Here is a 24651-nt window from a genome sequence, read left to right as displayed (position 1 = left end):
CCGAGCGCGAGTCGAGCTGAATCTCTGCACCGACACCGCGCGTATAAACATTTCAGCTCGCTTATACTCCCCCACGTTGCGAAAAATTCTCGCGCCATCTTCCGCATCGAACGTAAACAAAAGCCTGCGCTCGGCATGCATATATACACACACGGGGCAAACCCCCCGCACCTCCATCCTCTCCTGCACACTGTACACAGTCTCTCGAAAAAGACAAGCCGCGCCGGCACTGCAGCTTCTCTCCTCCCACGCTAAAGCGCGGCGTCGCGCCGCTGCGCAGGCGTCCCAAACCCTTTTCCGCCAGCAGCAGCAGCAGCTGCAGCGGTAAGCACACCCGCGGCCCAGTTCTCAGGCGTTGTTCCCCGGGAGCGCGGCGGCCGCGCGCTGCTGCTGCGAGATGCACCTCTGTGCACGACAACAGCTGCCCAGTGCTCGTCGCTGCGTCGAAAAGTAGACCGAGTACGAGTACACACAGCGATCAGTGGACGGACTGCACGTCGCTCGGTATAAACAGAGAAGAGAAAAGCACAGCGCAGCATGGGAAGCGACGAGGTGGAGCTTGCGAGGGTCCGGCTCTCCGACATCCTGGCCAAGGCGCGGAAGCTCGAGCTGCCGGCCCAGGAGCTTCTGGCCAGCAGGCCCGCGAGGAAGCTGCTCGCGAGAACGAGCGGCGCTCTGGGACGCTGCGCTCTGCGGCTGGGAATGCTCGTGCTCGTACTCGCCGGGATCTACGTGTACGCGAGGTGGCCCACGCAGGAGGTCGAGACCGTCAGGACGGTGCTGAGGAGGACGGTACGTATGCGCTCGAGCTCGAGCTCGAGCTTTTCGCTCCGAATAACGCGCGACGACGTGGTTACGTGACTCTCATTCGCTCCCTTTTTTAATCTCTCCGCGCGAGCGGAAGCGCGTAATTTAAGCCTCGCGCTCTGCGCGCATTGTTCCGAATGTAGAACAAACCCCTTTCGCGATGCACGCGCTATCTGGCAGTAGAGCACTAGCGGCGCAGCTCCTTCGCGCGCGCATTGTTATATTCATGAACTTCATTATATGAACTAAACGCGCGCGGCGTGCGCTGCTCTCTCCGTGGCCGCATGCAGGCCTCATCGCATTTGCCTAGACTAACAATGAACTTAAATTTCATCCGAGCCTCGTTAAAGTCGAATGTATTCATACCGCGCACGGTTCTCCGATATAACAAGCGTCGCCCGCGAATTATTGAAATTCGAGTAAGAAGACAACGCGCGGGCGCGAAATTTTCGACTAAGGATGCGCCATCGCTCGGTAGCGTGCATTATTGTTAATGCCTTGTAATAAATGCCTTCAGCTATGTACTTCGCGATTCGATCGATCGCGAAAATTTCCGTAAATACCAACGAGATTCCGAACGAGTCGAGTAGCTCGGGCAAACTTGCCCTCTTCCTCGAAGAGAGATGCAACTAGTTTGTAACGACAGTAAGGAGCTGGAAGGATGCATCGAAGAATGGGAAAGCATCGGCGTGTTTATATATACTTCGCCGACTTTCTCGCACAGATACACACACATACGTGCGCACAGCTATAGCGCTCGCTGCGAACTGCAATTTTTCACTCGTCACGCAGCTTCTTAGAGGCACCATGCTTTATACTTTATAGCGCTTGCAGCTAACGATCGATCGCGCGACTGGAATGAATTTCCGGAAATTGCGCTCTGCTTGTATTCAGATTTCGTTATTAGCGTATTGTACCGTCTCGTTGTGTAGCGGTGATTCGATAAAACGTTCCATCGATCGCCATCGGAACGAATGGCGCAAAACCGAGCAACAATAACTTTCGCGTTAAAAATTGAAAGGTACTGTATGTTTCGCTAAGTTTACACAGCCGGGGCATTTCTACTTCCTGCGAAATATTCAAAATCATCTCTCCGCGCAGCTCCGAATATAGAAAGCTCTGAAAGCTCTCGTTCGAACCGATACAGCAATCGCTTGCGCAATTAGGAGTATAACGCCCTCGCCCTCCCAGCCAATTAGAGTCGTTATTAAGAAGACCGCACTAGGAAAAAAAATCCCAGCTCTGCGCTGTAGCTGCGGAAAATGAAGGTGGCACACCATAACCGCATAGTAGTGCTGCTCCATCCCCGATAATTCCCGCTCGCCTGCGTGTACGCGTGTGCGTATACGAGTGCTCGCGGTCGCACCCAACTACTACTCTCGCTTCTTTTTTTCTTCCTCCGCACCGCGCGAACTCTCTCGCGGAAATAAGCCGAGAGAGAGGCTATATAAGTCGTCCCCTTTGTTATCTCGCTCGCGACATCGCGCGCGGGAGTAGATCTCGACGAATGAAAAAAAAGGGGAGCAAGGTCCTCGAGATCTCAATTAGGATAAACAGCAACCAACTCTCTGAAATGTTACATTGACGGCCGTTTACCCACATATACAGGTATATCAGGTAGTAGTCCTTTAGTCCTTTTCCCTATTAGTTTATATTATAAAAGAGCGTCGGGATAACGATCAATTATCCGGCTAAAAGCGCGGCGTATGTTTAGGTTACGCTCGCCTTATAGAGACACGCTGCTACTTCTTTGTGGAAAATTGAAAAGCATAATATCGCAGAGCAGCCTCTGTAAACAGGGGTGAGAGAGCTTAGGTGAATTTTATGCGCGGGAGATAAAAGTAATTGAAAATCCCGTCTCTCCCGCAGGTAAACGCACTACACGCGTGAATTTTCCTCCTACGAAGATGTAGGGGACACCATTGTTCACGCTGCGAGTATAATTGCGTAAATACAACGCAGCGACAACAACGATTCCACAATCGATACACAGAGCGTGACCACAAGCGCCCGTCCACACGCGGCAGTATCCCGCCGCCGCGCAAATCCGGAGAAATTCACGTCGAGGCACGTATGAAGCTAATCCGCGGCAGTGCATTTATAACAATAAGCACACGTAATCGGTCGTTAATTACCGAATCAATTAATAAGCCTGCGCATTATGCGGAAAATTTACAGCGACGCGTTCTCCGTATCTAGCCGCAGTGTAAAGCGATAAAGCTCCCCGAAAGAATGATTTGTGCTCGTCGTAAAACTCGGGCAAATCCCTCACGCGGCGGCGGCCGCCGCGCATCGCCGTGCATAATCCGTCAGCTGAGTTCGCGATAAATTTAAAGGCCGTCGCTGGCCCGCCGCGAGTTTTATTTGCGAGAGCGCGAGGACAAAGGGGGGGGGGGCCGCGCGGGCGTTCCGTTGGTAAAAATTTCTGCATACGCAGGCTCCATAACTGTCGGGCCAACTTGCGCTGCAAGCTCGCGCTCTGTTCCGATGATATATCGTCTTGTGCCTTTTCCGCTCGGTTACTTCACTCCATAGCGCCGAGTCGTCGCTCGTTTAATCTTTCGTCGCCGCGTCGCGCGAGTCCTCTAATTTACCGTCGGCGTATAACGTCGAGCTTTAATTCGCGGGGCAGCCGTGATAATTGTGAAATTACAGTCGATCTCTTTGGAGAGAAAATTACGAATTTCAAAGGAGCGAACCGATGCAGCGAATCGAAGGTATTCTTCTTCCTTTTGTTCCGTGAGACGCGGAAAAAACGGATTAAACAATATCAAAGGCGCCGAGCGCGCGCAATCCTCTGGTCGGAAATTTGCTCCCATCGCCTGGGGCTGCCCGACGGCAAGTTTATTGGCTTACACGCGCTCGCTGCGCAGGCATAAAAGACTGTGTGCCTGGTTGTTGTATCTAGCAGCAGCGCGACGACGACGACTACACTTTGGGGGGAAAAAGCAAGCGCGAAAAACTTGCGTCGACTGCTGTGTGTTTCAGCGCGAGGCAAACCGCCCCGAGGACAACTGTGGCTCCTGTTTAATTTTCCCCCGAAATCCAGAGATTAGGACGTATGCGCTCACGGCCTCTTTGAGGTCGGCCGCGCGCATAACGATATCGCAAGCGCATAAATACGCAGCGTCACTCGGAGCTCCTTTGCCATAAGTTGCTTGAAAAAATAACTCGTCGAATCCCGCACACTATAATCACACAAGCTCGCGCGCAATCAACAGGCGCTTCGTCGTCGGAGACTCCGATACACAGCAGCAGCCGCAGCGGAGGCGGCAGACAGTCTGTACACAGGGGCTAGTAGTATAGCGGGCGTGGCCCCTCGTGTGCGCTTAATTATGTATGTAAATTACACGGGCCGTCGAAAGCTCTCGCTCGGCTGCAGAGCCGCCCGGCCGCGCGCGCGCGCAGACTTTAAACGAGCCTCGTCAAGTTGCCGGCGGGAGCAGCTAGTTTCCGTGCGGTTCGCAATGGAGAGCCGAGAGAGCAAGGCTGTCACGTACAGCGGTGCGAGTTACTCCCGGCGTGGCGATGAATCGCGCCGGCACCTCCTACACTTCGTCTTTTTGTTCCCTCTTTTTCTCTCTTTCGTATATAAACCAGCACTTCGTATAGATCGGGTTTCGCACTGGACTCGCGGCTTTAATTGATTTCCGAGGATCTATAACCTACGTAGGCTTGAAGAGGACGGACCAACTGTTTTTCGAAAATCGCCAAATTCCGGGTTTCACTTATCGGGCGTTACGTTACAGACCTTCATAGGCCGAATTGCCAGAGGCTCCGATGCGCGTTATGTCTAAGCGCGCTCTTGGCCTCGGGCTCGCGTGAGCCTGGATTACGGCGCTGGAACCTGAGATAATGCAGTCTTCGGAGAGTTACGCGTGGCTGCGCATTTCGCGGTGTGTACACGCTGGTGCGCTACTATACGTTTTAGCGCGCGAATTAATTAACTCGTGCATACAACTGATGGGCTATCGAGCGCGGAATAAAAGGAGCTTTTTGCTCTGACTACGGATGGCTTTGAGTTTATATGTGTGTGTATAGAAGGGGTGCACAGAGGCGAAATTTTAATCCTTTTACCGGCGACGTCAAAGTTTAAAAATATATACGCGTTCGCGCGAGACTGCGTATTTTCTTGTCAATTACGAAAGTCCGTGTAACGAGCGCATGACGTTTTTCTCTTCGTGGATTTCATTCGTAGGGAAACTCTAACATTTTTCAGATATATTATACGTCGTTCAAAGTAACCCCGGGGAAACTTTTCCAAAACAGGAATATCAGTTTTCCGACTTTTCAAAGAATATTTTTTAATTGGAAACTCTTCCGCTATGTGTATGATTCTCTTTGCAGTATAGTGCAGTAAAAACTCGATATTACATTGTACACTCCCTCCGTTTCAACAAATCGGCAGCGCCCTTTTAATAACATATTCGATGCAATCTCAAACCTTCGGTCCAAAAAAAAGTCCGCTGGCACCTCGTAAACAAGTCATCCCACCCACGAAGACGTCAGGATACATACGCTCCAATGAAAACGTCACCTCCATCCGACTAATCACCGCTCATACGAGGTTTTATTGACGGCCGATCGAAACGTCACATCTGTCACGCGTCTGTTCTTTTTCCATAGGCATACACGTCCGAGGATTTTGGAAGCGCGCGCGTCAGATGATAAGAGCTGCGTCGACGCCTTTCCGCGTGATCGACAGCCCGCAGTTTCATTGTTCCGATTGGGCGCCTATACGTCAGCTTGTATAGACGCTACAGCCCATCTCGTCGTTGAAATTTAATTAGCGCGATGCAGCGCAAGTAATTGGAGTAATTAAATTTTCGCGCGCGGTGTTTACACAAAGCCTCTCCTTATTATTCAGCCGCGCGAATAGGGCCGAGCTGAAAGTTATTTAACGCTAGAGAGTCGGCGAGCTATCGCCTTTAGTCGCGAATATAACTTCTCTTTGGTTCATTAGCATTTATGAAGGTTCGTAAAATTACGAATAATCCTCCCGGCCTCTCTATCTCTCTGTTCGCGAGTGTGAAGCCAAGTAGAATTGGAAGGAGTAGTATATAGAGCTGCGCGAAGAGCGATTCAAGTCACGACGGATTCAACGCCGGGCGGAGTGTGCCCTTTCCGCAGCTTTTAATTAACATCTAGTTATACTCGTTTGGTACTTTATTAATTAAAGAAGCGAACACGTGCCTGCGCGCAGCAGTCCTCGTCAGCGGCTTTATTCTCGCCCTGAAATGAGATCGCGCGTATTATGTGCGTGTGAGTATGCGACTGCTCGTTTTGTGCGCGCGGAGACTGCAGATTAGGAGGTTTGAATATACTCTCTTCAGTATAGCGTTTTAATTTATACATTTCTTTTTCTTCGCATGTGTGTAGGCATTGAAAAGAAAAAATATATGTCATCGTCGGTATTAAATATATGCATAAAAGCACAGAACGAGAGTGATTAAAAGCGCCGAGATCTATATATGTATAGACGCGCGACACTGCAAACATAACACTTTGGTTCGTAATAAAATTCTCCCCGCGAATCGCGAGCGAGCAGTATACGCGCACTAAATCAAACGAGCTACATCGAAAAAATTGGCTCGGAATAACGCGTCATCGGCCCATATACACGCTCGCGCCTGTCATCCCTCCGCGGCAATCTCCATCGCCTGCCAGCGCAGGGATCTGTACGCGTGGTACGACTATATACCTACACGAGTTATTAAATAAGAACGAGCGTGTAAAAAGTAGGTGGTAGTATAGTCGTTGTCGCCGAAGAATAAGAAGAAAAAGGAGAAGGAGAGTATAACTCAGTGCCCCATGCAAAACGACTATATAACGTATAGATAGGCGGGGGCGCGCGGAGTTGGGAGAAAAAACGAGGAGGAAAGGATGAGAGCGGATAGTGGCGAGAATCGGGTCAGAGGAGTTTGACGAAGCGGAGAAATTGCGATAACCGCGCGCGCGTTGGCTTGCCGCTCAGATTTTCCCTCCTCCTCCTCCGCCAGCCTCGCTTTTTTATTCTTTCGCGAATCTTCTTTTACGAGGCAGCCCTCGACGCAGCTCGCGCGCCCGAGCTTTATTCCCCGGAAGCTGCGGGAGCTGCAGCAGCGGCATCGAGACCGGGCCAGCCCCTGCTACCTATATAACATTTTTTCCGTCTTCTCCCTCCGTGAGCGAGTGTATAGCTCTTCTTTCTCTCTTTCTGTTTTATAGCGCAGCCGATATATGTATATGCGGATACAAGCGGCTTTCGCCGGAAAGTACGAACTTGATGGAATTCATAATTGGCCGTTTGACTCAGTTTTTCTCTTCGCTGGGCTAGCCTCGCTGTATATAGAGATACAAGAGGGCAAGAGGAGGTAGAAGCTGGTAGAAGTGGATTTTCAACTTCCTTTTTTCCGCTCTCGCTACTCCCTTTCGGCCGGGTAATTTCTCATAATCGAGTCGATTTAAGCGCACGAGAGAGAGAGAGAGAGAGAGAGAGAGAGAGAGAGAGGGGCGAAGGGGGGAAGGGGTATTTGAAACGCGATCGATCTCGCGCCCCTGCGCACGCCACACCGAACTTAAACGAAGCGATTTATGTTTTTTCTTCCATTTTCTCTTGGCGGCAGGGCTATAAGTAGCCTATTTCGATGGATGACCAATTTTCCTTTCTCCTTTGCTCCAGCGTGTACACAAGGAGACCATCAGTGCTTTCCGCCACGGTATCGGCTTATCCCTTTCTCTCCCCCCTCCCCCCCCCCTCTCTCTCTCTCTCTGTCTCTCTGGTCTAGCCGCAGGAATTTAATTCCCCGAGAGAAAATCAAGCGCAGCTTTCGCTGGACACGATGTAAGCCTGTTGAGGAATTTCATTACAAGCTAAGGAGCGAACAAGAATTTCACGCTGTTCGATGTAAACAAGCGTTTACGCAAGCGGAGAAAAAGAGCCCCGTACAGTATGGCTATATAGGGGATGTGCGATCGTGCGGAATAAGCCGTAATAGAACCAAGCCATGTACTTTGCCTTCAAGCAAAACAGTCTTCGACTATAACCTTTCCCCTACAGTTTTAACTTTCCGGCTCTCGATAGTCTCTGGCTAAGGAAGATAGGTGGCGCATTTTTTGTTTCTCCCTTATCAGAACCTGCTCACGAATTGCCATATTTAGCGGTGTGCCATAGCTATGCCGAAACTGCCTTCTGCTGGGCCTACTGCTTGGGACGCTAATGCTATATAACTGCCTGAGACTTTACTGTTTAAATAAATTCACTTTTCATAAAGGTGATAGGTTAATTAATAGATAATTCCTAAATGTTTACGTAACTATCTCTACAATTTACGAAATCATGTGATAGCAATGTTATCTACATAAGATAGGATTGCATTAATGGAAATTTCTTCAAACTGTCTTGCGGAACACCCATATTTATTATGACGTCATCAGTTCAAATGTAAGAACTTCTGACTGTTTGGGTAACTGTTTTGACAAAACAACTTGCTACTATAAATCCAGCGCTTCTGTCTTCTAATACCAATACATTATTATGTGATTCGTAGAGTTATATTTCGTTTTTATTCTATTTATATACAGCATGGGCTTATGAGATTTCATGAGCGAAGCATTTGCCTATATGCAATCAATATTATAAATATAGCAAGTGAATTTAGTAGCGGGCTTAATTTGCGGCGTGTTTATTTGGTTTAAAATATATGGCTGAAGCTTAAAGCGTCTATAGGCGGTCTAAGCGTCTCAGTCCCATCAGTGATCGGTGCCTCGGTAATTTCATTTTAGCACCGCAAAACGCGAGTCGGGACTCCTTAATCAGCTTATCGTAATTCTCTTATCATAAACTGCTAATAAAACCAACTGTTATCGTGACGCTCGTTTGCTATCTCTTATAACTCGCGAATTTTAAATAGATGAATTATACAAGCCTGTCTACGAATGTTGTGTTCTACTTTTTTGTAAATTCGATCGCTTAACACATATTTGATTATCAAAGAAAAGTGATATTGCAATCGAATAAATGTCATATTTATATGGAATATCCATTTGTTCGTTCGTTATAGTAATTATAAAGTAAACCTTATAAGAACATTTGAACAACTGGCGTTTCAAATAAATCTAATTATTGTGAATATGAATTTAATTAAAACTGCCATATGAGGGATGTTTCATATGAAATTTGTTATTATTCGTAAAACTGATGCAAAAAAATACGTGTACCAATGATTCTATACAAAGAACTCTAGAAACAAGAAATAATCAAATCACAATTTTTTAAAAACCCATAACAAGCCTATGTAATTATTATTCATGCCTAAACGTTAGGTTGTGTCATATTGGTACGCGAAGGCTGTCTTCTATAACGCCGCATCCACGACGCGAAGAGAATTTAATTAAACCGTCGCAAAAATACTAGATATAAGCCACGTGTCTCACGTTTATATGGACCTATATCGCACATAATGGGCGCTCACACACTGCACATAAAATTATACATCTATATATATATATATATATAAGCACGTGACACCGCATACAGCAGCCAGTCGTTATAACCGTTTCCGGTATACATTCGGCGGTGATAAGCTCGATTGCGACTAGGAAGGGCTCGAACAAGCCTCTCGTTTCCAGGATCCCCCTATATCCTAAACGGGAATAACCTCAATGCTCGCATTAACTCGTACACGCCCGACAATGCATATAATATGCGCACTTTCGCAGCAGAGCAGCAGAAGCCCTAATAGGAATATTAATATTAATCGGCAGTTCGGATCTCACTGAGCTGCAGCCACGGCTATAGATAGTACGTGTATAAGCTTAACTATGCGTCGCTCGTGCGCCAGTTGTATCGCTGCTGGGTTGCTTCTGCTGCTTCAATATTTCGGGACTATATATATACACACACACCTGCCGATACACTATATAGATGTAGAGAGGGTTCCGAATTAATATATATATAGGTATTGTGTTTTATCAATTCTACGCGCGTACGGCCACGGCAGCAGCGGCTAACTGCGCCTGGAATTTTAAGCGCGTGTTAAGCCAGGCTTTTGAAAATCTGTGACCGGGAAATTTCAAGTTATGTGAAATTTTCAACAAATTGGTTCTCCTCTATGCGGGTGGGCATGTTACTATAAGCTTTTGGCAATTGAGGAGCTATAGCAACATAGGCGGCTTATATACTCGCGTCCATTATATGCATATAGAGGAAATAATATCGTCTAAATGTACAATGCATGACATTCGATGCCAAAAGAGCAAAAAACTGTTTTCGCCCGGGATCGAACCGGGGACCTTCCGCGTGTTAGGCGGATGTGATAACCACTACACCACGAAAACACGATGACAATCGTGGTCGCCTGATAAAACTAGGATTAATTCGAATTCGGATAAATTTATAAGAAAAAATAAATAAAAGATTAAGCTCCTATGTAAATTCAACTTTTATTATCGATATTGTACTCGGTATTAGCTTGGAGAGTATTATGTTCTTACTGGTGGATTATGTTTTTTGCGGTATTACATCTGGGTTATAAATGAGTTGTAAACTTATTGTGATCCCTTTAGAGGAGTAAGCTTTTCTTTTTAATAAATAATTCTTTATTGATCTTTTACATATTTCTTACATGGTTAAAGAATAAATACAGAAAAACCATTTACATTTCTTCTTTTCTTTTACACAGAATGATCCCTTAGGGACTCTCGCTGCGCTTACATCGATATTTAGAGGAGTAAGCTGCAGCTACGTTGGCATAAATAAATTATACTCAGACAACTTTAGACTTAGGGCGTATAGTAAATATTAGATACATAGTTCTCTCGAGCAAAAAAATGTTTTCGCCCGGGATCGAACCGGGGACCTTCCGCGTGTTAGGCGGATGTGATAACCACTACACCACGAAAACGCGTTGAAATCGCGTAGGCCTAAAATCGGTTCCACGGTGAAAGTCTGATTCTTACGCTCGAGTTGCTCTCGATATCTCGTCTTACGTAACGCGACTGTCTATAGGTATTTCAAAAGTATCAGCGTTCGTAAAAGACCCAATAACCCAATCGCATACTAATACACTAGTAACATAGCCGAGTATATTAATACGATTCATCCCGTTATTTTAACGAACATTAAACGTCGATTCGCGGAAGTTCAGCACGAGTTTCAAAGTCTTTCATTAAGATTTTAAAAACAAATTTATTCAGAAGCCAAGGTGAGCCTCCGCAAGTTATATAATATCTGCATGTAAAATCTTGCCTCGGGCATTCATCAACTCTGACTCAAACTGTCCCCAGAACTCCCTGTGAAAGTTCTCGAAGAAACATAATTAGTCAGCAAACTATTCCCCCCGCTTCGACCCCTACATTTATTCAAATTATCCCTCCATTGATTAAAAAGAATCTCTCTCTCGTCGAGCTGCATCAGCTCCAATAGGATCCGTACAGAGAGGCGTCTATATAGACGAGAGCTGAGAAGAGCAAAAGGGTGACGCAGCGGCGCGGCAGCTGCAGCACTCACTTTAGCCGTGAAGTATGCGCCCCCTCTGACAAATAGCCCCTTTAATAAGTTCAAATTAGCAGAAAGAAAATTAATCTCGGCACTATCGCGCTCGCAGACCCAATTAAATTTCCACGCTCAAAAGGACGCGGAATGAGACAGGAGCCGTCGGCGAGCGCGAGAAAATCAGGGGGGAGAAAGGATGGACGCTTTTCGAGGTCAACGCTCGCCAACCGACTCTACTCTTTAACTTATACATATATGTGTCCGTGAATAATCGTCGTGACGCGCTTTTTGCTCGAGATCGTATATCCGTCAAGAATTTTAGAGAAAAATGTCCCCCGCATGAGTAGGCGTATATTTTGAGCCGTGCTTTGTGTATCGCAACTCTCGGATCTTTCAAGTGAGTCACGAGTGTTTCAGTTAATAGTACTACAATTTTACAAATACAATTAATCCGCAGCAGTAACGAATATAAATTCATATTTTTTCAAGTCATCGGCTTTTCAGCTACACCCACATCCAACTAAGCCTCCAGCAGCCTTATGTGCACTGCATGCAACGGGCTCATTTTCCAAAAAGGAAAGCCGCTCGGGCAAAGCCCGCAAAGGAGCGGGTGAAATTTCGCGCAGCACACCGTAAAGGCGTGTCTATATGCCAACGAGAGGCTTAGACCAGCGCTGCTTCGTTAAATGCCAGCGCGAGGCAAACACGCGGAGGCGCTGCACCCACGCCGAGTTTCGAGTGTTTGCACGCGGGCTCCTCCATAGCGAGCGCGACGATACAAGCCGCGGGATGGGCTCGAATTAGCCCCCGCATCTTCAAACATGGCCTGATTATATATGCGCCACTGGGAACGAGCAGTGATAATTAATCACGAGGTTGTCACTACTATACTATTTTTTGGACGCTTTCGTTGATGGGAAACGACGGGTGGTTTTCCTACAAACTACGGATTATTACTTTTTTTCACACTACTGGTGCTGCTGCTGTGTCGTGGTTTATGGGTCGAGGTTAGGGTAAGCTGCGTGCCGAGGAGAAGAACTGAAAGCGAATGAAATGCGTATTGTTTGCGGCCGCTTACGGAGATATAGAGTCACCGGTCTGCACCAGTGCAGCGATTTTTGGGCACTTTTCCCTTTCGTCTTCTCCACAGGGCGAACGGACAATGCGGCGCGACGACGATCGATTCCGAGTTCAATCTTGAAGAAAACGCTATTTATTAAGTCGTTCTATTCTGCCGTTCGATCTAGGTCGCCTATATATATTGCAGTACATGGAATTTTTTTATAACAGCCTGTGGCATACTTCTTTTTACGCGATATCCGGTACACAACTGGATTTTTCTGTAAGCGTTACAAGGGTAAACAAGTTGCTTACTGATCGACAGCCGATATCGTAAGCAAAACACACAGCGATCTAAAATGCGAACAAAAACACTGCGAGGCGAAGGCTAGTCGGTATAAAATGTAGGATCCGGAGCTCGATTTGTTTTCGCCCGCTTAACGAATTCACCGGGGAAATCTCAAATGTAAAGGCGCCCATGACACCCCCGCCACAGCCTGGCATATTTGGCTTGAAGAGATGGAAGAAACTCATCCATTTCAGCGCGGACGTATACATACGCGACGCGAAAAGAACGAGCTTTACACGGGTGCATTTGTTGATTTGCTCGCGGCAGTATAGTGTAATAATATAAGAGCTCGGAGTACATATAGTCGCCGGCGTGTAAGTATATACGAAAGAGAGAGAGAGAGAGAGAGAGAGAGAGAGAGAGAGAGAGAGAGAGAGAGAGAACGGAAGAGCTAACCCCCGAAGGGACAAAGTCGTAGCTTTTAAGGCTGCTTAGAGTTCGCGAGAAGTTTGCTTGTAAAATGTTTAGTGCGCGAGAAGCCTCTCGCTCGCTCTACTCTTCCTGCGGGAGTGTAAAATATGCAAATAGTTTTTCTACAGCATTGATTTAAATATACGGCGAGAAACGAGCCGCATTGTTTGAAACATTTACAAGAGTCGTTCCGTACAAGGTATATGATATGCCGCGGCTCGACCGTCGACGCATCAATGATGCAGAATAGAATGCATCTCGCGAGAAGAAGCTTTATATAGAAACACTACGTCGAGATATAAAAGCCAGCTCCGTTCGCCCCGATGTATACCGCAAAACAGCTCCCGCGGCTAAATGCGCTCTATATATTATACCATACGTAATGCGCACTACACTGCATGCACTTGGCTCTAAGCTGCTCCGCGTATTCAAAATGAACAAACGATGATTCTCAGCTCGACCGCAACGAGCTGCACAAAGACAGCGCGAGAATATTATCGTGCCCGGCCAGCACTGCACGCGTATACATGTATACACCTCTCCCCTTATATATACTGTATAGGTAGCATCTCGAGGGAGACTCCACCCGCACGTACACACACGGGTGTACATACACCACTACTGCATACATTCGCCACAGCAGTAGTATATAGTAGAGAGAGACTGAGCGAAATTCTCCGCAGAGAGCAGCAAGAGACTCTCGGAAAATGAAATCTTCTGTTTTACTTTTAGCCGTGCTGCCTGTTATTCCGAGTGGAATTCGCGTGATTCGCGCTCGATATGCGAGCTGTCGTCTTTGCTTTATTTTCCACGGTTAGATTCCGCGCGTTTTTTTCTAATTTCCGTGTACACGCGATTCGAGCTTCATCGGCCGCGCAGTCGTACACGTCCGCGGGAGGATTAAATATCGCTGCGCGTTGTGCAACGATAAATAAAAAAAAGAACGCGGGGATACTGTCGCGTGTAACGAGCTGAATTTATTGCGCGCGCTGCTTTTAGAGCTGCTAAATCCGAAAGAAATATAACATCCCCGCGCGCGAGTCGTATAAAACTTCGGCTTTTTTTGTTTGAATCAAACATTACGTGTGCATATATAGTATAAATGGGAGTCATCTCCGAAAACGAGCTTGCGCGAGCGATTCGACTTTATACAAGAAGAAAAAAAAATTACGATGCACTTTCGTATACCGCAGTGCAGATCCGTGTCGAAGGAATAATTCAGCGCATGGTCGATGTGAGCCGCATTTCATATAAACCCGAGCGAGCGCGACTGCGAAGGAATATAAACGGCGTATATGTATGGAAAGAGATCAGCGACGATCTATATACGTATATTCCGGAGCTCGGATCATCAGCCGCGCGGCGGCTCCTGAATTTGTCGGGCCGTTTATCATCAGAGCCGACTATTCAGCTGGCTTCGAGCGCGCGCGCAGCGACTATCTCACAAGTAGCTCCTTTTATATACACGTATACATATATTCTCAGGGGTTGATGTGTGCGCAGCCGCGAAAGAAATTTCGCATTGTGCGCAGCGCTCGCTAGCTGGCTCGCGCATTTTTCCCCTAGGGCTTGAAAGCCAGCCTCGAATTCCCTCCTATGTACACAGTCGCATATATATAGGTGTACATGGGCGAGCGAGCGCGAGTAGTGACCTACTTACTTTTGACGCGGCTCTGTCTTCGCGGAAGCGTATTATGCGCGCCGAGAGCTCGCCGCAGGGGCATGTGTGTGCGCGCAACTTTTGAATTACCCGCGTAAGTCTGTTTTCGCGAGTATGCTTTTACTTTACCGAAGCGTCTTGTTCGCGCGATTTATCGAGTGTACGTGATATTGATATAAAAGCTTGCGGCACAATATAAGTCTCGATTAATCACTCGGATGACGTATCTCCAACTCTATTCTCCAGACGGGCATCAAAACAACAAGCCGCGTCACATTTAAATCCTTCGCGCGCGCGCGTATGTGTCCGGCAGTTGTACCAGCCGCGCGTATCCCGGAGAGAAAAGGCCTACAGAGCATCATCTCGGAGGTGGTGCTAATTCAGCCGGCGTTTCATGGCCCAGGAGACCCGATACATATATAACGCAGCCGTTCAGCCGCACTTCGCCCATATATTATATACCGTATACCTATACGCCGGAGTAGTCACGACTCGAGTCCCGCCGCGGCCAAACTTCCATTTCGCCTCGTTATCCGCGCGGCGACCGAGTTTCGCCGCTGTATACATATATGGCTATATGAGGCGCGTATCGAACTTGCGTATCGGCTAATGCGTATGCGAGAAACGCGCGTTTTTTCCGCCCGCCTATGTCTAATGCGGATTTATGGGCCGCGCGTAAATCGCCCTCGTCGGCGGCGGAGTTTTCAAGCGAGATCGGAAAAATCTCACGCACTCGCGCGGATCTCTCTCTGGAGTAGCGGAAGAGAAATATATACATCCGCGAGCGCGGGTAATAAATCTTTGAGCGCGCAGCTCATAAGAAAGAGTGCAACAATTTTCCGAAAGGCTGCCGCGGCGGCGCGCACAGTGAGGGAGGGAGCTTGCGGCTGTGCCGTGTAAACGTCACGGGCTACTTGATATACGGGGCATGTGCAGAGCGGGGGCGAGCAGAGGAGAATGACTTTCCCGCAGCCGGCCCCGCGCAGTACAATATTCATACCGCCGCCGCTACGTGCGGGATATTCTATTAGCTTTATTGTTGAGCTGCTGTTCCGCGCCCCGAAGGTATAACGCGAGCTTTCGAAATTTCGCTGCGTGTAGTAATCCGCGCTTTGATGAAGCATTTCGCGAGCAGTCTCGGATTATCGCTCGCTTCGCTGGCAAGAGCCAATCCTGTCGAGGTGTCGCGCGTCTTCGTGCGATCGACCCTCGTCGCAGCTGTATCAATCGGTGCGGGACGTCCGTTGGAGCCGCGCGCACCTGCAGCTCTACTATATATATATATATATATATATATATATATATATATAGAGAGAGAGAGAGAGAGAGAGCTGGCCGGTCGGAGACGCGATAAATCATTCAAAGCTAATTAATCACTCTCTCGCGACGATGCATCCGCGAGTGTATATATCTATACCTATATAGATGACCGTCTCAGATTTATCGTGGAATCTCCGCAGCGGGAGTAAATTTTCGGCGCCTTTGTCCGCGATTAATTAAATTCCCGACAGCAGCGCCCCGATATCAGCTGACTCCATTTCCCGCCCTTTACTTTTCCAATTTCAATTAGCCAACTCGGCTGCATCACTGTATAGGATATACCCTTTCTTCTCTTTCTCGATAGAGTATACGTGTATACACGGTGTGTGTATAGAAAACAGAGCGAGAGTCTGTGGCGAAAAATTGCGCGAAAATTTACTCGGGCATTCCTCGCTCGATCACCCATCCCGATGTCCGACGGCCAATCGAATTCCGGCTTCTGCCGCATGTGTGTGTTGCCGACGGATATAGAGATTTGCGGTTCGCGATGCTTACTTCGCCTTCTTCTCGGACCTTCGATCTATATATATATATATATATATATATATATATATATATATATATATATATATACATATAAACGAGACCGGCCGCAAAATGCCGTGCGGCAAAGTTGGCTTCTATATCGCGAAGAGCGAGTCTATGATTCGGATAACTTGGCGGCGAACTTCATCGTGCGCCGCGTGACGCGCAAACTAATCGCGCTGCGGCCATGTCTCCGTAGAGCCGAAGATAACTATGTACACATAGTCTGTGCTACTATAACATTTTATATTCTTGGATTTATACATGGATCGATACAGTCTTTCGACAAGGCGCGGTAATACTCGAGCGGAGTTTGTATTATTCAATTTAAACAGCCGGAAAGTTTGACATTGTTTAATGTGTGTTTCGCGGGCCCGACATCAAATTCTCTCTACTCTCGAGGATGTGCGCGCAGTTATAAGCTAAGAAGTTAGATTAATTTAGCAAACTTAGATGCTGATGCCGATAAGGAAAATTCATGACTCCAGTTTCGGAACATTTCCATAATTACACCTCTACGCGCCGCGCATACTTCCGATTTCGCGCGAATATCCGCGACTGATTTAACCCTTGCGTTATATTATACATTCTTATCAACTCTAGCACACTGCTATATACGTCTCGTTACAAATTTAACCACCGCAGAAGACGTAAATTGATATCTCTCGTGAGACGCGTTCCACACGATTTCATATGTGTTTCGAGAATAGCGGCAGTTCAAATAATAATAATAATATTTCACCGGAAGAAATTTCGCAGTTTCGAATTAACATCCAAAATTAAGTTTTCCAAAGGGGGAACTCGCCCCGAACTTTCACATCCGCAACTTTTTCAAACGCTCAACTTAAATAAACTTCCTCGCGGCGCGCGCTCTGCAGGATATTGAAAAAAGACTGCGAGAGCCGAAACAGCCGCATGTATATATATGTAAACATAATGCTCATACCCCTGGCGTTACGCGAGAGCTTCTCTCGTCGGTGGCGAGCAGAGCCGATCAATAAAAAAGTATAATACGTATCGAGTTCTAATAAATAGTCGACGAGCGTCGCCTGTACGCATGATAGTAGTTATCGCGACTCTGACGAAATTGAGAAAAAGTTTTATTTATTTATTATTGAGTTATTATGTATATAATAATATTACGAAAACCCAACGGTTTACAATTACATTAATCGCGAACGTATTCTGTTAATTCAAGGTACTTGGATAACTTAGTCACTTTCTTTTTTACAAATGACGATTCACCTTTTTTTTTCACCAACACTTTTAGAAGTGGGCCGGTGCTTCGAGTATCCATCACTTCCTTAGCATCCTGAATCAGATTTTTTAGATTAATCTTTTTACAGTATCGAATCGTGAGACTTTGCAAGCTCTCGGATGAATTTTGTAGTAAACTGCGAAAGCCGATGTTTGTTAGCTGCGAGCATTGGAAGCAATTAAATATCTTTAAAGAGGACATGTGATTTGTAAAAATAGCATCCGTTATTTTCTTCAAATACCATAAATATAACTCTTGTAATTTTGGCAATTGCATAATGCTTGCTATTTGAATCTCTGATACTGAAAGACCTGTGAAAAACAATTTAATTTGAGAGAATAAATATGTGTACAATAGAATAATCAAAAGTATAAGCTTTCCAGATTAATATTTACCTATCAGTTTGACATAAGTTAATTGTGTGCAGTATTTGGTGATAGTACAAAAGTCAATTTTCAATGCATCACCATCGAGCAAAAGCTTCTGGAGGTTGCTGAAGCAACTAATGTTTTCAGCATGTATAAGAACAAGATAATTATCTATCGTACTAATTTCAAGCTCTATTAACTTTTCGGAATGTGGTTCAATTGCCTCCAACATTTCATTAATATATGATACATCATTGTTACCATAATTAAACCAATCATGGTTTCCAGACCAGTCATTTATGTTGAGGATCCTTAAGTTAATAAATCTATTGAGAGCCTGTAAATTATAAAAATATGATACATTAATAAAATTAGATAAATACTATCAGTGAACTTTCAAATAAAAACAAAAATGTTGACATATTTAAATTTTATTAAACATAAGATGAGCATATTGAGCACATCACGCACATTTAGATCACCAAAAAATTACAATAAATTTTGATACTTTGCATATACTTGATTGCTTACCTTGCAAATGATCTCTTCGCCTCCTAAACCATGTACTACTGAGATCTTCTCAATAGTTATGGGATTCAGTTTCAACAGACAATGTCCATTCGACGGGATGTTCAATTTCAGCCGCTGTAGATTTTTGTTTTTACGAAACAAAAACGAGAGAGGTTTGTCAAAGTTTACAGATCCAAATCCATTCTCATATACATCTTCATATCCATCAATTGCAAATTCAGAGAGGGTTGAATAACTTTTTCCTAGATACTCGAGACCTTCACAAGTGATCTCCAAATTCCTGATGTCAATAGCAACAAGATTTGGGCAATAATTACGTATAATGACAAAGAGACTTTTGTCGGCCTTCAATAATTCTACAAAATCAGCATTTGGTTTTGTATAATGTGTCGAGAAGTCAATGCGTGTTACATAGGATCCGCATAATTTCAGAACCTTTTTAAAGACAGTCAGATCAATTCCTCTGCCTAACCAGTACTTGTAGCCCCAGACTTCTTCATAGAAAGTTAGAGTTTTCAATGAAAACCAGGACTCCAAACTTATGCTTTGCCAATGCTTGCACACTACCAATGAAAAGTACACCATCATATTTTATGCATAAATGTCAAAAAATAGCATAATATAACAAAGAAAAGTACCTCTTTGGATCCTAACTCTGTCAGCTATTGGAAGCAATGAGAATATAGCTATAAGGCACTCAACAGGAAGTTTACTAATAGGCGATTGGATATAATCATGATCATCTGAAAGCTGTACGTCTGTTCCGGAATCTCTGGATGTTTCATGCTTAGTCTTCTCTGACTCCATTGCAGCGATTGTTGTTATACAACTTCTAATCTGTAAAAGTAAACAGATTTTATATTGCTAACAAAATCATCCCACTTTGTCAAGAGTAGAGATGAGATTAGTGCATTACACTTACAGGAAGAAAAGACATATAAATGATGAAAACTTGATCTTTTCTTGTGTTAGAATTACAGTAACCCTGTTTATTTATCCATACAAGAATGCATTATCCATACATAATCCAACATGACTTGCTTTCTGTTAATTCAAACACAAACAAATCTAGTACATTTTCTAAATTTATAGATCACACATGTACACATACATACCTTTGGTGACGATACACAATAATATTGACACAGTATTGACAATAAAAGATTCGTCTTTGTGGATTCAAACTAACTTTTTCTTGTCTCTATTAATTTATGCACGTGTAGTAAACCACTCAAATTTCGAATAAATAATTTAAAAACTCGAGTATTCAAGTAATAAAGTATAGTGCAATATCAACTGGAGGCTGGTTCTTACATACATATTAAACATCACTTTACCACAATAGAAATGCACATATATACCCATACATATACATATACAAACAGTATACACATGATTAGCAATAAACTGCCATACATATAACGAATTAGAACTTAGCCTATAACAACATCTACTTATATCTTATATACGTTCGACAACACATAAACACGCACTCATAACTCGCTCAAACGTATAGGCATCGGGATTTGCTCGAGACAAGGTATATTATACGACGAAATAAGCAGATAGCGTCAATATCCAAGTTATCGTGATTACTAGATCGTATAGTCACCTATTCCAACAAGCGTAAAGCTGTCGCCAATCGTTGTACTCAACTTCTTTCTCTCTGTCTTCGACTTTGTATATATTAGAGTAGCCAAACACTGCGCGACTGCATTGGCAAAAAAAGTTCAACTGCAGGATTCTAGACCTGAGCCCCAGCCCCCAGATGCTGTGAAACTGACGACGCCCTGGCCTGACCACTCGCGAGTAGTGAACAAAGACGATGCGCATTAGATGCGCAGAACGTATAGAAAACGGTCCTGTGTGTCCCTATGGCCTATACCGCGGGATCTCTCTTCCCCCACTCGTATACCTACCCGCAAGAGCCTGCACAACTTTCTTTTCCATTGTCCTTATTAGCTTTTACGGAAGTGTTTTACGATTGGACCATGTACTTGTTCAACCTTATCGTCTTTAGCACCAACGGAAACATCGTCTATTAATGTTCCGCATTCTTTGAAACGGCAAGCGTCAGTATAGGCCGGAACCGGAAGTCTCTGCAGATCATGCGCAGTCGTCGACTCGCTAAAAGTATTTCACTCCTGCGTTTGCCTGTATATGTAAGCATAACAAAGCGTTTGTCACTCGAGCAAAAAACAGACTATATTCTATCCAATGCCAACGCGTGAAATACGCCGCCGAAATCGTCCAAAAGCATATATATATATATATATATATATATATATATATATATATATATATATATATATATATATTAGTGGGGCTCCGCCCCCCTGCTCGCTTCGCTCGCCAACCCCCTATTGTAGTTTCTGTGTGATTTTATCTTCAAAATTTTATTTTCATGAACTGATAATTATGTTCTGGATGGTTGAAAATGATCGATCTTATTGTATAAGAAAACCTGTTACTGGAAGTAAAAGTATTGTTTAACATTGAACTTCTACTATTAATGGCATTTAAAATAGTTTTAGCTACTTTTTGAAGTTTTCTGACGCTTGAAATTCATCATTTGAATTTATATATATATATTTTTTTAAATTAATTTTAATTTTTTTTAATGTTCTTAATGTTTAAATCTTTGTGCCGCAAAAGGCATCTATAAAATGATTGACTTTATAAAATTCGAGTTGCGCGCCATTGGGAGACGTGAGGTGATCCTGAAAATTAAATTATTTGCGGGTACGTGGAAAACTGTCTCTTTATTCTGTCTCTTTAGTTCTGTCTGACTACTCATATTACCTGAAAATTCATCGAGGTCTTTGATCTCGCTTATCTTGTCCATTTTGTTGTTTATTCAATCAGTGAATCATCTATAATGATTATACTTTCTGATGGTTCTTTGAGTTCTTTGAACTCAATTATTCCCTAACTTATTTACACGTTATTAATAATTAACTTTAATCTTATAACTTAAATAAAATTAGAGGTAGATCTTCAATATCTGGTTCTCTTGGAACTGATACTTCTTACCTTAACCTAAACCTTAATTCTATTTAATATTATCCAATTTAAATCTATTTAATCATAATATGTTATAAATTTGTATTTAATTGGACTGTTAATGCGGCCTTATTTTACTACGCAATAGCGTTGTGAAAGTATGACGGTCTCAAGCCCGATAACGCAGAGAGCAGTCATGTTATTTGGTGGGGGGGGCGATGGGGGGGTGGTGGGGGGTTTTTTGAGATTTTCGAAAATAACAGAAAAATGAAAGAATTTTACGTGTTTTGGTGGGGGGGCCAAGGTGGGGGGGGTGGAGGGGGGGGGGGGGGTGGAGGGGAGTCTTGCCAAAATGACTATATAATATAGGAAGATATATATATATATATATATATATATATATATATATATATATATATATATATATATATAGCTAAAACCGCTCCCTCGACGTTTCACAAGCTCGCGCAATCTTCTTCAAAAGTTAATTTTCATAAAACTACCTATGTACACACACACACCCACTCGAGCTCACCTGTTGCATAGGCACACACACTAGAGGCTACCGCGACGACTGACCGATAACCGACGCGACCGCATTACCCGCCAAGCGAATAAATTACACGAAACGTTCACCTGCGCCCCAAAAGGTCGATGGTAAAAAAAAGACCGCCAACCATCGCGTCGAGCTTCGTCACAACCCCCGTATAAATTGCGCGGTGACGCGCGGCCCCGTATGAATATTCAAATGAGCGCAATGCATATAAATATGACGGAAAAAGGGACGAGAGAGAGAGAGAGAGAGAGAGAGAGAGAGAGAGAGAGAGAGAGAGAGAGAGAGAACAAAATTTTTTTTCCTCCCCGCCTAATGCGCCTGATAGCGAGTAGAAGGCGGCTAGAAATTTATAGACGGAGCAGCGGGCCGCGCTCAACCCGCTGGGAAATCAGCATCGCCGCGCAAGCTTTCAGACACACAGCCAAGCTTTTCTGCTTAACTCGGGAGCGAAAGTGCAAACAGAAACATCCTGTGTACGGGGGCTGTATGCGTCGTTTTCCATACACTCGTTCGAAATGTGCCGCGTACGCGAGTATCGTGTAAGAGCTGCTGCGGGAAAACGCGCGTTATCGCGTCGCTGGCGCGAAACTGCAGACTTTGAATTTCGCGCCTTGTTACATAAAAAGTCCGATCTTTTTCAAATAACCGAGCCGTCGGCACATGCTTCGAGTTCGCTCTCGCTGCCACTCTCCGCGAACTGTAATTACATACACGCGGGCTTTCGGTCTCTCTCTCTCTCTCTCTCTCTCTCTCTCTCTCTCTCTCCCCGGCAAACGCGTGAATTAATTAAAACTTGCAGCTCTCGCGGGGGAAAACTCTCCGTCGAAATTGGCAAGATAACTCTCGCGCGCTCGCATATTTACAGCGTCGTAATAAGTGGATGCATGCCGAGTTCGGCAAGATCGCGCGAGCGTTATCTCTGTGCGCGGTAACTTTAATGGAGTATCTAACGCGCCGCAACTTTCCAGCGCGCACGACTGTCTGTCTCGCTATCCGCATACGTGCTCGCGAGAGGCATAGCATATTTATACATATATATACAGTCGCAAGCTCGTCTCTCTGAGGATAACACTGGGCTTTCTGTTGCAGTGCGGCTCCGAGGACATAGCCGACCGGGTGGCCGCACTGGTGCAATCGAGCAGCTCGACGGCGCAGGACGACTGCTAGTGCTGGCCCACGACTCCGAGCTACTGCGGCACTAGTCACTCGGAGCCCTATCCTCGGCATCAGCAGCAGCTATTCTCCACGACGATGCGCGTCGCTCGCTGATGCGATGCGTTATTTTCCACGAGTTCTCGGTTCAGCCTATTTGTTCGGCAGTATTATATTGCGCGCGGGCGTTTCGCTGATTATGACTATTATACAATGTTCAAAGGTCTTTCCTTTTTGTGATCTCGAGCGTGGAAATTTTTTCATATAGAGAAATATACATATTATATAATCTAAGTGAGTACAAGCTACTTTTAATACGAAATTTTATATGATATGAAGTCTACCGTTTCGAGTCAGATTTGTATAAGCTTTAGTAAAGGTATGATTCTTTACGAGGAAACTCCTACTCGGTTACATCGATACGATTCAACTGCCACCGATTTTTGTTGGAAGAACTTATGTACTGTACACCCTGAGTTGTTTGATTGTTCGAAGGAGTTACGTGTAGTGCGAGTTGCAGCGCAAAAGTAGAGAGACTCGAAGTATACGGTATGAATAAGATAATGTATAAGGTATTCGTAGGGGCGGCAAAGATTTTTAACTAGCTGATAATTTCGAAAATTTATACACACGTACATAATAGCTACGTCCAGTATATAACGTTTTGAAGAGCGAAGCTTAGACTTAACATAGAGTACCGAAACGCGTCCGCAGCTGTCTTGGATTCAAAAGCTCGCAAGCTCTGCAAAATCAAGACAGCGCGTCGCAGTCGTTTCGGCAAACCTTTTTCACACACTAACAAAGTATACATATACATATAATAACGCGTTAAAAAGTAACGCATCACGAGGAAAAGAGCCGTTCGAACGCCCTCCGCGACTCAGCCATATATAATATATGAACGGATCTCGGGGAAACTATGCGGATTTAATATTATATTAACCAGAATCCGAGGAATTTGATCGGAGCGCGCGCGCCCAAGCGCTCAAGCGCACGTTTTATTAAATTCCGAGAGGATGATGGTACGTACAGTATATATATATATATATATATATATATATATATATATATATATATATATATATATATATATATATATATATATATATATATATAGTCGAGGTTTGATCAGCTCTTTTCTCTTCACTCAGATTTATCTGGATAACTCGTCCGCTTAT

At 44.8% G+C, this 24651-nt stretch overlaps 2 protein-coding genes and 2 non-coding genes across 6 annotated transcripts; 1 reads left to right on the top strand and 3 right to left on the bottom strand.

Moving 5' to 3' along the window:
* Positions 1 to 330: 330 nt before the first annotated feature.
* On the top strand, positions 331 to 24411 carry LOC100679474. Its single transcript, XM_003424064.4, has 2 exons — positions 331 to 792; positions 23411 to 24411. Exons 1-2 carry the CDS (start codon positions 538 to 540, stop codon positions 23486 to 23488), a joined length of 333 nt encoding a protein of 110 aa, XP_003424112.1. The 5' UTR covers positions 331 to 537; the 3' UTR covers positions 23489 to 24411.
* Positions 10053 to 10125, bottom strand: TRNAV-AAC. Its single transcript has one exon. It is a non-coding gene; the product is annotated as a tRNA-Val (tRNA).
* TRNAV-AAC lies at positions 10619 to 10691 on the bottom strand. The gene has a single exon. It is a non-coding gene; the product is annotated as a tRNA-Val (tRNA).
* LOC100679445 lies at positions 17690 to 20837 on the bottom strand. Of its 3 annotated transcripts, none has more exons than XM_008214525.3 (6): positions 19878 to 20837; positions 19685 to 19806; positions 19401 to 19599; positions 18763 to 19325; positions 18259 to 18568; positions 17690 to 18174 (listed from the first exon to the last, which is right to left on the bottom strand). In XM_008214525.3, the coding sequence occupies exons 2-6, from the start codon at positions 19697 to 19699 to the stop codon at positions 17774 to 17776; spliced, it is 1488 nt and encodes a 495-aa protein (XP_008212747.1). In that variant the 5' UTR covers positions 19700 to 19806; positions 19878 to 20837; the 3' UTR covers positions 17690 to 17773. The 3 variants fall into 3 exon arrangements, with proteins under 3 accessions (XP_008212747.1, XP_008212746.1, XP_003424111.1); XM_008214524.3 differs by having other exon boundaries at positions 20375 to 20837; XM_003424063.4 differs by lacking the exon at positions 19685 to 19806 and having other exon boundaries at positions 20375 to 20837.
* Positions 24412 to 24651: the final 240 nt, after the last annotated feature.

The sequence above is a fragment of the Nasonia vitripennis genome, chromosome 2, assembly GCF_009193385.2.
Source record: "Nasonia vitripennis strain AsymCx chromosome 2, Nvit_psr_1.1, whole genome shotgun sequence".
Classification (NCBI taxonomy): Eukaryota; Metazoa; Arthropoda; class Insecta; order Hymenoptera; family Pteromalidae; genus Nasonia; species Nasonia vitripennis.
The sequence above is the reverse complement of the archived record's forward strand: the minus strand, read 5'-3'. Positions and strand labels throughout refer to the sequence as shown.